The sequence below is a fragment of the Entelurus aequoreus genome, linkage group LG12 (assembly GCF_033978785.1).
Source record: "Entelurus aequoreus isolate RoL-2023_Sb linkage group LG12, RoL_Eaeq_v1.1, whole genome shotgun sequence".
NCBI lineage: Eukaryota > Metazoa > Chordata > Actinopteri > Syngnathiformes > Syngnathidae > Entelurus > Entelurus aequoreus.
The window spans coordinates 5741786-5756502 of NC_084742.1; the positions used below are offsets into that span (position 1 = coordinate 5741786).

The 14717-nt window shown below is 39.1% G+C and overlaps 1 protein-coding gene across 1 annotated transcript; it reads left to right on the top strand.

Annotated features, from left to right (window-relative positions):
* The first annotated feature begins 3441 nt into the window (after positions 1-3441).
* On the top strand, positions 3442-14400 carry LOC133662580 (class I histocompatibility antigen, F10 alpha chain-like). The gene is made up of 10 exons (XM_062066694.1): positions 3442-3496; positions 4411-4677; positions 4850-5128; positions 6975-7283; positions 7467-7559; positions 7742-7851; positions 8270-8329; positions 8389-8522; positions 10873-11003; positions 14330-14400. The coding sequence occupies exons 1-10, from the start codon at positions 3442-3444 to the stop codon at positions 14398-14400; spliced, it is 1509 nt and encodes a 502-aa protein (XP_061922678.1).
* The last annotated feature ends 317 nt before the right edge of the window (positions 14401-14717 follow it).

Genomic DNA, 14717 nt, shown 5'->3' on the forward strand with positions numbered 1-14717 from the left:
TCATTGACAAAGGGAATTTATAACAATGTTTATTGCATTTAAGTCGTTTGTTAGTCAATGTTTACATTTGAATGAACAAACACACTGCATGTCCCTCGCATTAACCAGAGATTTCGCAAGTAATTACACCCACATCTATTTTTCTCCTTCTATTTCGAAGGGAGATGCTTGGATCCATTCAGTATTTTGGGGGAAAGCATTATGTCAGGTTTTCAGTGTGTTGAAAATATGCGTTTCAGTGGAAGTCATTGTGCGACCAAAATGTATGTAAGTGTATACTAAAGGAATACCACTGTCCACGCATGCGCGAAGAGCAGGTCACTTCCGAGACTTGCAATATTTTACGACGGAGCTTCTGCTACATCATCCATCCATCCATCCATTTTCTTCCGCTTGTCCCTTTTTGGGGTCGCGGGCTGCTATACATCATGTTTTGTGACATTTATGTTTTGTCAATGTTTTGTATAAAAATAATATCTTACCTGGGAGTATAAAGGAACAAAAATATAAACATGAACAAGGGGTAGATTTAACAAATTTAGGGAGTATTATTGCCACATTTTCCATCACTTTTACTTTTCTGTCTTTGCAATAAATAAATCAATCAAAGTTTATTTATATAGCCTGTCAGAATAATTGTATCTAAGTTATCACAAAACTTTGTGTTGCCATGAGTTCCCGGCGAGAGGACAAAAGCTGTCTTTGATCCTACCAAGCAGAAGGCTTGTAAAACTCCACTGTGTACGATGAGAAGCGACATGAAGGTGTTGGTTTCTTTCTTCTATTGTAATCCACAGGAAGATTTTGTCTTGACCCGAGATCTACAAAGCGGAGAGGAAGCAGGACCTGACGCAAGCTCCAGGCATCTTTTCTTTGAACTGTTTTGTGACCGAGGGCAACGGCTGTTTACGACCCCCCTCTCCCCTTAGAAACAGCTGTTGCCATGTAATCAGGGAAAGTCCAAATAAAGGAGGAGGCGTGCAATCTTTCGTCAGAGCGTGGTGGAAGACTGTACAAAGAGTACAGCCCAGACGTTTCTCCTCAATGAGCTAAATTGAATTCTGTCTCTGTTTAATTCCTTGCTTCTTGTCTGTTTAATAGAAGTCATCAGTGTTTGAACCTGACATAGCCCTTAATCACAAATGACGCACAGTTTCCAAAATAAATACTGTATTCCTAAGTAACTTTTGTTTTGTTTTGTATGTAATCTTTTATATAATATATTGTTATTCAAATAAAGATTACAAAAGAGAAAACCATGGTAACTGGGATGGCGGGCACGATCGTAACTGCCGTAAAACCATTTGACGGAAGTGACGTGGTCTTTGCGCGTTTGTGGACCGATCGTGTAGTGACAGTCACAGGCCATCGTGAATTTCGACCCACCGACCAAACAAAACTGTTTCCACATAACACTCGCCACACGCATAAGGTGCCGTGACGAACATCGGGATTTTGAACATCAAACAAATTGTAGCGTCCAGACAGTCACACGGAATTCGATGCGCTTTGAACTTTTAATCGCCAAATTTACCCCAACAATTTAATTCCTCTCCAACACTGTCATTCTTCTGTCCTCAGGCTGGTATACTTTTCGGCCACCGGGTGGCGGTAGAGACTCCATGTTTTACCTGAAGAAACCTTACTTCTGACCTTTTCACCTTATTGATCTCATCTTTACTGCTGCTTGGCTGACTTCAGTTCAGAGACGACATGAGCTCCATTTTCAAATGTTTTATTTCATAACGGATTAAAAATCAAAGGACGTTGTTATTGTGAGAATGCTGCAGAGCATTGTCCATCCATCCATCCATCCATTTTCTTCCGCTTATCCGAGGTCAGGTCGCGGGGGCAGCAGCCTAAGCAGGGAAGCCCAGACTACCCTCTCCCCAGCCACTTCGTCCAGCTCCTCCCGGGGGATCCAGAGGCGTTCCCAGGCCAGCCGGGAGAGATAGTCTTCCCAACCTGTCCTGGGTCTTCCCCCGTGGCCTCCTACCGGTCGAACTTGTCCGAAACACCTCCCTAGGGAGGCGTTCGGGTGGCATCCTGACCAGATGCCCGAACCACCTCATCTGGCTCCTCTCGATGTGGAGGAGCAGCGGCTTTACTTTGAGCTCCCCCCGGATGACAGAGCTACCCGGCGGAGGAAACTCATTTCGGCCGCTTGTACCCGTGATCTTGTCCTTTCGGTCATAACCCAAAGCTCATGACCATAGGTGAGGATGGGAACGTAGATCGACCGGTAAATTGAGAGCTTTGCCTTCCGGCTCAGCTCCTTCTTCACCACAACGGATCGATACAGCGTCCGTATTACTGAAGACGCCGCACCGATCCACCTGTCGATCTCACGATGCACTCTTCCCTCACTCGTGAACAAGACTCCGAGGTACTTGAACTCCTCCACTTGGGACAAGATCTGCGGACGACCCGCAGAGCATTGTTGTTATTATTATTATTAATACTGCATCATTTTTTTCCACACTCAACTACTCTCACATTTCTCAACTTATTAAAACTATTCCAAGATGAAAACATTCAGTATATTCAGACAAACAATATTACACATCCCCAAACGTATTACTTTATTATTGTATTAATAAAATATATGTATTATTATATTAAATAGTCCACATTTTCAAAACATTAATTGGGTCAAAGTCAAATAAGCTTGTAAGTGTTTTTTGCCAACATTTCCTTACTTGACAGTGGCATAAAGATAACAGCAGTCAATGTTTGGCTTCACCGTGTCTAATTTTACTTTCACTTTCCTTTTCTTTGATGATTTGCCCACCAAAAGCGTCTGCCTCACACTTTTCCCCACTTTCAGCACTTTGATCAATCGCATGAATGCTTTCAAGTTAGTTATAAGAGCGGTTGCCCTTCTCGATGCAACACTGTCCGGGAATCGAACCCATGCAAGGCAGAAGCGTGTCCCGTTACTCCACCAGGGACGCCTTACGCTTGGAAGACATAATGGAGGTTCAAATTCAGAAGTGAAATAAAAAGAAGAAAAGTGGGCACGCACTTTCTGCCCTGTCAATCATTATTTGTATGCTTTCTTGAGAGGACTATAATACGATTTAAATTTCATCTTCCTTCCTCTTTCTTTCTTTTTCTTTCTATCCAATAAATAAGTTGGTGAACATTAGAAGAAAACAAACCTCTGATAGGGAAATTTGGCTGCAAACTTGACGCGCCGGTTGTTCTTGTCAGGTCACGTGATTTCCCAGAAAACACTACCGAAGCATTTACCTGACATGGCCACAAGGGGCGCTCTCTATCAACGATGACGTCACAAAATGCTGACTCCTCATTGGCTCAGGTGGCGCATTCTTAAAAGAGCCTCGACACTTCCTTGTTGGTGTTTCCTGGTTGTTAGTCAGTTTGTCTTTCTCTGCGGGATTAAAAGTGGAAAACATCTTTTTATTTTGTGCTGACATCATGAACTTGTTTTTATTCTGTCTTCTGGTCGTGCAAATGCACAGCGGGGCGCCTGGTAAGTCCTCCTTTTAAAAAAAAAATACATTTATAAACATTATTCATAAATCCTCTTTGTGCCTCCACTTATTCTGTGAATTTCTACTTATTAATTATACTCGTTCTTATCTTAATCAAGCTTATTATTACCTTATCATGATTCGTTTGAAACATATTTATTTACAAAATATAACCTGTCATTTATTTTTAATCCTAACATTTTTTACTTTGAGATAACAAGAATAACGTCATTGTTTTCATCTTCATTGTTGTTCAACTTGAACAAATTCCCTCACTTTCCTGTCATCTTTAATTTAACTGTGACTGAGGAAATTCTCCTGAAATACATCAATATTATTTTTGTGTTTTATCATTTGTTTAAACTTTGAATGGGATTTATTGAACATATCATTTCCCACCAAAAAAGCTAATACAAATGATGTGGAAATATTTGATGTCTTTTTTTTAAATGAGGACAAACAAAATGCCTAAACAAATGTTTAAATATATAAAAATAATTTTGAAAAATACAAGCTTGTTATTAAAGGTTAAACAATTTATTTAACCTCCTGTGACATAAATGTAAAATATTTATTGAGAAATGAAAGTAGTTATTAGTCTGTGTGTTGAGGGTGTGTACAACTTTGGGCGTCTACACATTTGTACTTGACAGTATTCATCCTCCATTGGAGAAAAAAAATATGTTTATTTTCAAAATGTACAAACTGTCAACAGATGGCTTATTAAAATAGATGTTAGTAATATTATTATTGTGTTGTATTTTTCATAGACACCATGTTACTGTAGACTGTGATGTCTGGCAGTGTTTGATGTTCACTTTAAGACCCGACTGAAGACTGAATGACATCAAATATTCACACTGCAAGATTGTTGAACATGACACAAAATAATAAAAAGTTGCTCTTCTTTCAGTGATTCACACGCTGAAGTATTTCTACACTTCGTCCTCTCAAGTTCCAAACTTCCCAGAGTTTGTGATGGTTGGTTATGTTGATGAAGTCCAGGTGGTTCACTATGACAGCGAGAGCAGGAAAGCAGAAGCCAAACAGGACTGGATGAACCAAATCACAGAAGAGGATCCAAACTACTGGCAGAGACAAACAGAGGGCTGTGTTGTTCAGGAGCAAGTCGACAAAGTCAGCATTGAAATTCTTAAGAAGCGTTTCAACCAAACTGGAGGTTTGTTTATCTTGAACTTTCTACTATTCAAATATATTTGATGTACTCTTTTTATACTGTAGTAAAAACACACATTACTGCACTGACACTTGTCTCTGTCCATCCCATAATATTCTACATAAAACACATTGTGTGTGTTTCACTCTGCTTTACAACACTTTGTGTCTCTCAGGTGTTCACATTGTCCAGTGGATGTATGGATGTGAATGGAATGATGAGACTGATGAAGTTAAAGGTTGGAATCAGTATGGTTATGATGGAGAAGATTTCATGTCGTTGGACATGAAGACATGGACATGGACTGCAGCAAAACAACAAGCTTTCCCCTCCAAACTCAAGTGGGACCAGGACATACTTGGACTAGACTACCATAAGTATTACTACACTGAGTATTGTCCTTCTTACTTGAAGAAGTATGTGAAGTATGGCAAGGAGGTCCTAATGAGAACAGGTAAAAACACACCTTGTCCTTTCACCTTTTAACATGTTAGCACGCCTCCTATAGGAACATTACTGACATTACACTCTGTCTCTTTATACTTGTCTTTCTCACTTTCTCTCCATTCTCTTCTTTCTCTCCATCTTTACCTTCATTTTCTTCTTTCTCTCCATCGTTACCTTCATTCTCTTCTTTCTCTCCATCGGTACCTTCATTCTCTTCTTTCTCTCCATCTTTACCTCTATTCTCTTCTTTCTTTCCATCTTTACCTTTATTCTCTTCTTTCTTTCCATCTTTACCTTTATTCTCACCTTTTTTCCATCTTTACCTTAATTTTCTATTTTTCTCCATATTTACTTTCATTCTCACCTTCTCTCCATCTTTACCTTCATTCTTTTTTCTCAATCTTTACCTTTATTCTCTTCTTTCTTTCCATCTTTACCTTTATTCTCACCTTTTCTCTATCTTTACTTTCATTCTCTTTCTCTCTATCTTTGCCTTCATTCTTTTTTTCTCAATCTTTACCTTTATTCTCTTCTTTCTTTCCATCTTTACCTTCATTCTCTTAATCTTTACCTTTATTCTCTTCTTTCTTTCCATCTTTACCTTTATTCTCACCTTTTCTCCATCTTTACCTTCATTCTCTTTCTCTCTATCATTACCTTCATTCTTTTTTTCTCAATCTTTATCTTTATTTTCTTCTTTCTTTCCATCTTTACCTTCATTCTCTTAATCTTTACCTTTATTCTCTTCTTTCTTTCCAGCTTTACCTTCATTCTCTTAATCTTTACCTTTATTCTCTTCTTTCTTTCCATCTTTACATTTATTCTCTTCTTTCTTTCCATCTTTACCTTTATTCTCACCTTTTCTCTATCTTTACTTTTATTCTCACCTCCCCTCCATCTTTACCTTCATTCTCTTTCTCTCCATCTTTACCTTCATTCTTTTTTCTCAATCTTTACCTTTATTCTCTTCTTTCTTTCCATCTTTACCTTTATTCTCTTCTTTCTTTCCATCGTTACCTTTATTCTCACCTTTTCTCCATCTTTACCTTCATTCTCTTTCTCTCCATCATTACCTTCATTCTTTTTTTCCTCAATCTTTACCTTTATTCTCTTCTTTCTTTCCATCTTTACCTTCATTCTCTTAATCTTTACCTTTATTCTCACCTTTTCCCCATCTTTACTTTCATTCTCACCTTCTCTCCATCTTTACCTTCATTCTCTTTATCTCCATCTTTACCTTCATTCTTTTTTTCTCAATCTTTACATTTATTCTCTTCTTTCTTTCCATCTTTACTTTCATTCACTTTTTTCTCTGATCTTTTCTTTCATTCTTTTTCTTCTCACAATCTTTACCTTCATTCTTCTTTTTTTCCATCTTTACCTCCACTCACACCTTCTCTCCATCTTTACCTTCATTCTCTCTTTTCCCCTTCATTCTTTCTTTTTTCTCTCCACTTTTACCTTCCCTCTCTCTTTTCTCTCCATCTTCATGCTCACATTCACTCCATCTTTAACTTCATTCTCTTTCTTTCCATATTTACATTTATTCTCACCTTCTCTCCATCTTCATCTCCGTTCACACCTTCCATCCATCTTCACCTCCGATCACACCATCTTTACCTCCATTTCCAACTTCTCTCCATTTTCACTTCCGTTCACAACTTCTCTCCATCTTCACCTCCGTTCACAACTTCTCTCCATTTTACCTCTGTTCACACCTCTCCATTGTATCTTCTTTTTGTCCTTTTCTTTCCATCTTCACCTCCGTTCACACCTTCTCTCCATCTTCACCTCCGTTCACACCTTCTCTCCACGTTGTCTTCTGTCCACATGTGACATCACTTCCTGTGCAGAGCTTCCAGAGGTGTTCCTCCTCCAGAAGACGCCGTCCTCTCCGGTCACCTGCATGGCGACAGGTTTCTACCCCGACCTAGCCGACCTGTTTTGGAGGAAAGACGGCGAGCAGATGTTCGAGGACGTGGAGCACGGAGAGCTGCTCCCCAACCACGACGGAACCTTCCAGATGTCGGTGGAGCTGAAAGTGGAGGTGACGGCCGACGTGGAGGGCAAGTACGAATGTGTGTTCCAGCTGTCTGGCGTCGAGGAGGACTTGGTCACCAAGCTGGAGAGAAGAAGCATCCTGAGCAACGCAAGCCATGAAGGTGAGAAAGACACATTTAGTTGGAGATGTTTCCTATCACAAGTCCACCTGTCGCCATTATTGATCCGTGTCGCCGTTATTGATCCGTGTCACCATGACAACGCTTGACGTCTGCATGCAAAGTAGTCATGAAGGTTTCCTCTTCATGCTTTGTCACTCCACTTGTGCTTTTTGCTCTCAACAGACCACTGGAGCGTCGCCATCGGTGCCACGGCGGCGGTCGTGGCTGTGGCGGCCCTCCTGGCGGCCATCTTCCTCGTCAGGCGACACAGACAAGGTGAGGAACACAGATTTCCTTCTTTTACTTGTCATTGTTGTTTTTCTTCTTCTTTTCTTCTTTTTCTTTTCATTCTTCACTTTCTTTTTCTTATTTTTCTTCTTTTGTCCTTTCTCTTTTTCTTCTTCTTCCCCTTTTTCTCATTCTTTTTTCCTTTTTCTTCCTCCTCCTCCTCCTCAAAGATCCACAGAGACAGAGCACCCACTCTCACACAGAAACACAGCGTGGCGTGAGGAAAAAGTCCATTTCACCTTTTGTTTCTCTGTCATTTCAGCCCAATACGATCCAGCTCGTAAGTAAAACATATTTTCTTTGAGCCGCAAGAAACAAAGCCGTGGTGAAGCATCACTCATATGAAGGTCTGATGCAGACGTTTGTGACAAGTTTAGCCTGAAAATCCCAACTTTCACAATAAAAGACAGAGTTTCCATCCATCAATACGCCACACTTTATATCGAACTTTTGACATGAGTCCTCATGATGAGGATCGACCAAATGAGACATCAAGTGTGCACATTCAGGTTTGCTGACTCATCAAGAATGTATCTTAGTCAGGAAGTAGAAGATCAGCACTCTGCTTCTTGATGTTTCTAAGTCACCCCTCAAAGATCTGATGTGAGTGATGAGGCACCTTCTGGATGTTCTTCCTCCACCAGTGTGAGGTGTTTGCTTAGCGGGAGTAACCGGCTCACGGTGCGTTTGTCCCACAGCTCGCCACGGCGGGGCCGAGCTCCCCGAGAACATGCCGGCTGAAGGCTGAGTGGGACGCGGTGAGTTAGCTCACATGGACTGTTTGCATCTCTAAATGTTCTTGGGACTTTGTGTGAAGAAGATGTTCAACTTGGATTCATGTGTGTTTGTTGGGAATGTGCTGAGTCATCTTCTTCCTCCAGGATGCTTTGTGCACAGAGAGATGTCTCCATGGCTGAGGCACGTCATCACACTTGGAGATGAGATGGAGATGTGCTTTCTTCTTCATCCGACTGCTTCTCTTGTTATACCATAGATTCTTCTTTGGCTGTTGGTGGCTTGATTAGAAAAATAAGTTGGTTGCTATGAAATCATTCGGGGCTCACGTTTCATCACCTTGACATCATGACAAGGATTTCCTCTTTCTTTGAATCACCGCTGCTTGTGATTAATATCACATTGTGTCACATCTCTGTCAATAAATTCCGTTTGTTGTCCGCCACGGGCAAGACCAAAGAGCTGCCGAAGATTGTAGACTCGCACAAGACCGGAATGGACTACAAGACCATTAGCTTGACCAACTGCAGGCATAATGCCGGGTTTATTTTGTAACATGTGCTTTTATTTTGACACTGATCAAACCGGATCACATGCACATAAAAAAAATATTATCTTAGCATCAGCGTTCACTAATGATGACAAAGACAAAAAGGTTGTGAAATCTTCCCAAATTGTAAAAGACATAAAGACAAAATAAAAACCAAAGTAATGACTCTTTTTTTCCCTAAATTTTTATCCTTTGCACGTTTCATGTTTTTTTGTATGTTGTTTTTTTTTGGTAATTATTTTGCTTCAATTTATAAAGACTGTTGGAAAATTAAAGTGAACAAATATGTTCATGTACATATTTTGAAAAACATGTTTACTTGCATTTTCTGATTGTTTGACTTTATTTGTGTCATAGTTTTTGTTGAAATAAAGTTTGACAAAAAAAAGAGCCGTGATTGGTCAGCTTGTCACATCATTTCCGGGGTTTTGCACAGCCCACCTTTGCTAACGTCTTGTAAGTGAATTGACTGAATTCTGTTAAAAATTCCCACTTTTTCATTTGTGTTTTATCTTTATCAATGTGTGTTTTATATACCTGCCACATGTCTTATCTGTACTTTCAGCCATAGCATTGTTTTCAGTATTTACTCATTATTATTGCATTTGTCTTAGATCAAAATTGGCAACCATAAATCATGAAGCATTCGATACAATGTCAATACATCTTTATATTCTATTCTAACCTAATTCTAGATTGTGGCAGACTACATGTAATATGTAAAATTGTCAATTGTTCTTTGAGTGCAATAAGAAAAGTGTACACCAGGCCTTGCCTTATTTTTGGTTTGTTAGTGTTTTTCCATGTTTAATGTTGAGTTCCTGTCCTGCACACCTTTTTTGTAGTTCCACTTCCTTTTGAGTGTCCTGCAGCAGCTTTATTTTGTCTCCCTGTGTTCAGTCGTCGCTATTTAAGTCTACGGTGCACTGCAAAAACTGATATCTAAGTAAGATTAAATATCTCAAATAAGGGTGACATTTGCTTATTTTCTGTCTGATAAGATAATTCTTCTCACTAAGCAGATTTTATGTTAGAGTGTTTTACTTGTTTTAAGTGTGTTGGTCCTAAATGATCTCAGTAAGATATTACAGCTTGTTGCTGAGATTTGATGACCTATATTGAGTAAAACATGCTTGAAACTAGAATATCAACTGTTGCAAAGCTGTGTCATCAACACTCACAAGTATAAACTACTTTTTTAAAGTAATAATTTTTTCAAGCATGAAAAAAAAAATCATGCGCATATCATTATGTCAAGATAATGGCACTAGCATTTACTTCATTTAAGAATATTTTTCAACATATTGGACAAAAAGGTCTCTTTTTTTCTATCAAGAAAAGTGCACTTGTTATTAGTGAGAATATACTTATTTTAAGGTGTTTTTGGGTTCATTGAGGTTAGCTAATTTTACTTGTTTTGGAAAGTCTTGACAAGCCAAATTTTCTTGTTCTATTGGCAGATAATTTTGCTTAGTTCAAGTAAAATACCCCTCATTTTTGTATTTTTTTTCCTTGTTTTTGAACACTGACTTTTTGCAGTGTGCTGTGGTCTTTGTCGGGAGATTGTTAAAAGTATGTATGCTGTTGAACGCTGTTCCCTCGTCTGACGCTTCCAAGTAAGTATGTTTCCGCATAGTCTTTTTTTCAATGCCGATAACTCCACTTTAAATGAGAAGTTTAAACCAGCAACTGCAGTGAATGGTGCGTCATGTGTTTCAGTAAAACGTAGATATATTTGGCTCTCTCAGAAAATGTAACTTTTATGGCAAACGTGCGCCCTTCTCTCTAATTGAGTCTAAAGTTAAATATCTCCCTCTCGTCACCACTAAACATGAAAAATACGAACTTTCTAACTCGCTGAAACTCGGCCATTTCTCCACCAATTTGAAATCTAAGAACACCAGAACGTTCCCCAAAGCCTTCAGGCGCTGACGTTGTTGTCTAGAAGTGGATATTTCGAAGCGTCTGGCCACGATCTGACTTTGCTTGACATGATGGTTTTCTAAAATCACACAGGAGATGCTTTGTCCTGAGGAAGATGGCTACCCACCAGCTGCAGCCAATGAGGGGAACTCCTTTGAAGTCACATGACAGTCCCTCTCAGCCACAACACTTCCTCATTCTCCACCAATCACCTTTCAGACACGGTACGTACACGAACATGGGACCTCTGAAGTTAAATGTCGTTATAATACTGTAACATGTCTTTATAATATTATCCCTATGTCAAATATGAAACGTTAAAGATGAAGTAAATGTGTGGTTGATGCTAGAACATTTAGAGTTGTGTTCTCAGATTAAGCAGTTGCTAGTAGCGTTATAATCGTTGCAGGGGGAACGATTTAAGTGAGACACACAACAGAACGCTGTCAGATCTCGTGTGAAATGACATAACTTGCTGTTGAAGTCGGTATAAAAATAACACGAGTAACTTTACAGATCTTATATTTAAAGTTAATTTTTGTAACGGATGAGAGTGCAACAGTACGATCTTTAAACAGTAACTGAACGTAGATTTTTTTTTTTTATTATTTGTAAACTTTGTTACCATATTTTGTGCTTACCTATTTATTTTTGATTGTGTTTAAAGTGTACACATATTACTTAATTTTACTAAAATAGGGACGTTTGTCGAAGATGGAACACATTATCCACAATTCCAACATTTATTATGGGTGTTCCAAAAAACAATTTTCTCCAATTGCGAACCCATTTCAAGAACCAATTAGATGTGTAATTGGAGGGTCCACTCAGACTGTACTTGGTACTTATTTAAGTTTATTACATTACGCTGTCATTAATTTGGAAGGAAACAATTTGTACTAGTTTACCTTTCTTTTATTACTTTATGAACTATTTTTTTCGTCGGGAAACAACATTTCGTACTCTTGTGTCTTTTTATTACTTTTATTTATTAATGACATTTATTTCCTTCTGTTTCTATTTTGCAGCAAATTGGATTAACCACACAATTTTCCCTTTGGGAATTAATAAAGTAGTTAAATAAGTGTTTTACCATCTTATTAAACAAACAATTTAACATAAATAAATTAATAAATATGTTATTTATATTTTGTTGTGTTGGACAAGCTGCTACTCTGACTAATGTCAGTGCCGCGTATGGAGATTGAAGTGCAACATAGGTGGTAAAAACATGTTTTTGCACTTGATAACATTGAATATGTCCACTTTTCCTTTTTTATGTGGTGTGGATTGTCATCAAATCTGCCACTTTTGGGATGTAGTCTAATAATAGGAGGCAAATAATCAGTTATTTGGGCGTAGATTGTATCCAGTTGTAGATTTATTTTTGACATGCTGTCATAAAAAGGCAGTTTATTTTAAATGCAGGTCTATTAGCTGCCCGGTAAACTGCCTGACTCAAACAGACTCAACTTAAGTCAAGTCAAGTTAACTTTATTTATAGAGCACGTTTACAACAACTTTTAAATTGAACCAAAGTGCTGTACAGGTTAAAAAGCGTAGAGCAAAAAAACACAAAAAGAAAAAACAAACAAGGACTATAAACAATAAATGAGCCAAACAAGATAGTGCAAAAGCAATACGGCAAAAGGGGTCGAATAAAAAGTAAAAATTGCAAAATAAAAATAATAATAATAAAAGTGCGACAAATTGAAAAAAAACTAAATCGAAGGGGGTCGGGGGTGGGGGGGAACTAGAAATAGTGGCCCAGTGGGCGGACTCAGCTCAGGTCAAAGGCCAGCAAGAAGAGGTAGGTCTTAAGAAGGGTTTTGAAGACCCCCAGGCTCTGGGCTGACTTAAACAACTTAAATGTGCATGACTCAATTATTAACTGGTTTACGTCAACAATAATGTAATAAATTATATTCAACAATTAACATATTAAATAGGGATCTTTATCTTCTATTTTCATCACTGACAAAGGGAATTTATAACAATGTTCATTGCATTTAAGTCGTTTGTTAGTCAATGTTTACATTTGAATGAACAACCACACTGCATGTCCCTCGCATTAACCAGAGATTTCGCAAGTAATTACACCCACATCTACTTTTCTCCTTCTATTTCGAAGGGAGATGCTTGGATCCATTCAGTATTTTTGGGGAAAGCATTATGTCAGGTTTTCAGTGTGTTGAAAATATGCGTTTCAGTGGAAGTCATTGTGCGACCAAAATGTATGTAAGTGTATACTAAAGGAATACCACTGTCCACGCATGCGCGAAGAGCAGGTCACTTCCGAGACTTGCAATATTTTACGACGGAGCTTCTGCCATATCATCCATCCATCCATCCATTTTCTACCGATTGTCCCTTTTTGGGGTCGCGGGCTGCTACATCATGTTTTGTGACATTTATGTTTTGTCAATGTTTTGTATAAAAATAATATCTTACCTGGGAGTATAAAGGAACACAAATATAAACATGAACAAGGGGTAGATTTAACAAATTTAGGGAGTTTTATCGCCACATTTTCCATCACTTTTACTTTTCTGTCGTTGCAATAAATAAATCAATCAAAGTTTATTTATATAGCCTGTCAGAATAATTGTATCTAAGTTATCACAAAACTTTGTGTTGCCATGAGTTCCCGGCGAGAGGACAAAAGCTGTCTTTGATCCTACCAAGCAGAAAGCTTGTAAAACTCCACTGTGTACGATGAGAAGCGACATGAAGGTGTTGGTTTCTTTCTTCTATTGTAATCCACAGGAAGATTTTGTCTCTACCCGAGATCTACAAAGCGGAGAGGAAGCAGGACCTGACGCAAGCTCCAGGCATCTTTTCTTTGAACTGTTTTGTGACCGAGGGCAACGGCTGTTTACGACCCCCTTCTCCCCTTAGAAACAGCTGTTGCCATGTAATCAGGGAAAGTCTAAATAAAAGAGGAGGCGTGCAATCTTTCGTCAGAGCGTGGTGGAAGACTGTAGAAAGAGTACAGCCCAGACGTTTCTCCTCAGTGGGCTAAATTGAATTCTGTCTCTGTTTAATTCCTTGCTTCTTTTCTGTTTAATAGAAGTCATCAGTGTTTGAACCTGACATAGCCCTTAATCACAAATGACGCACAGTTTCCAAAATAAATACTGTATTCCTAAGTAACTTTTGTTTTGTTTTGTATGTAATCTTTTTTATAATATATTGTTATTCAAATAAAGATTACAAAAGAGAAAACCATGGTAACTGGGATGGCGGGCACGATCGTAACTGCCGTAAAACCATTTGACGGAAGTGACGTGGTCTTTGCGCGTTTGTGGACCGATCGTGTAGTGACAGTCACAGGCCATCGTGAATTTCGACCCACCGACCAAACAAAACTGTTTCCACATAACACTCGCCACACGCATAAGGTGCCGTGACGAACATCGGGATTTTGAACATCAAACAAATTGTAGTGTCCGGACAGTCACACGGAATCCGATGCGCTTTGAACTTTTAATCGCCAAATTTACCCCAACAATTTAATTCCTCTCCAACACTGTCCTTCTTCTGTCCTCAGGCTGGTATACTTTTCGGCCACCGGGTGGCGGTAGAGACTCCATGTTTTACCTGAAGAAACCTTACTTCTGACCTTTTCACCTTATTGATCTCATCTTTACTGCTGCTTGGCTGACTTCAGTTCAGAGACGACATGAGCTCCATTTTCACATTTTTTTATTTCATAACAGATTAAAAAACAAAGGATGTTGTTATTGTGAGAATGCTGCAGAGCATTGTCCATCCATCCATCCATTTTCTTCCGCTTATCCGAGGTCAGGTCGCGGGGGCAGCAGCCTAAGCAGGGAAGCCCAGACTACCCTCTCCCCAGCCACTTCGTCCAGCTCCTCCCGGGGGATCCCGAGGCGTTCCCAGGCCAGCCGGGAGAGATAGTCTTCCCAACCTGTCCT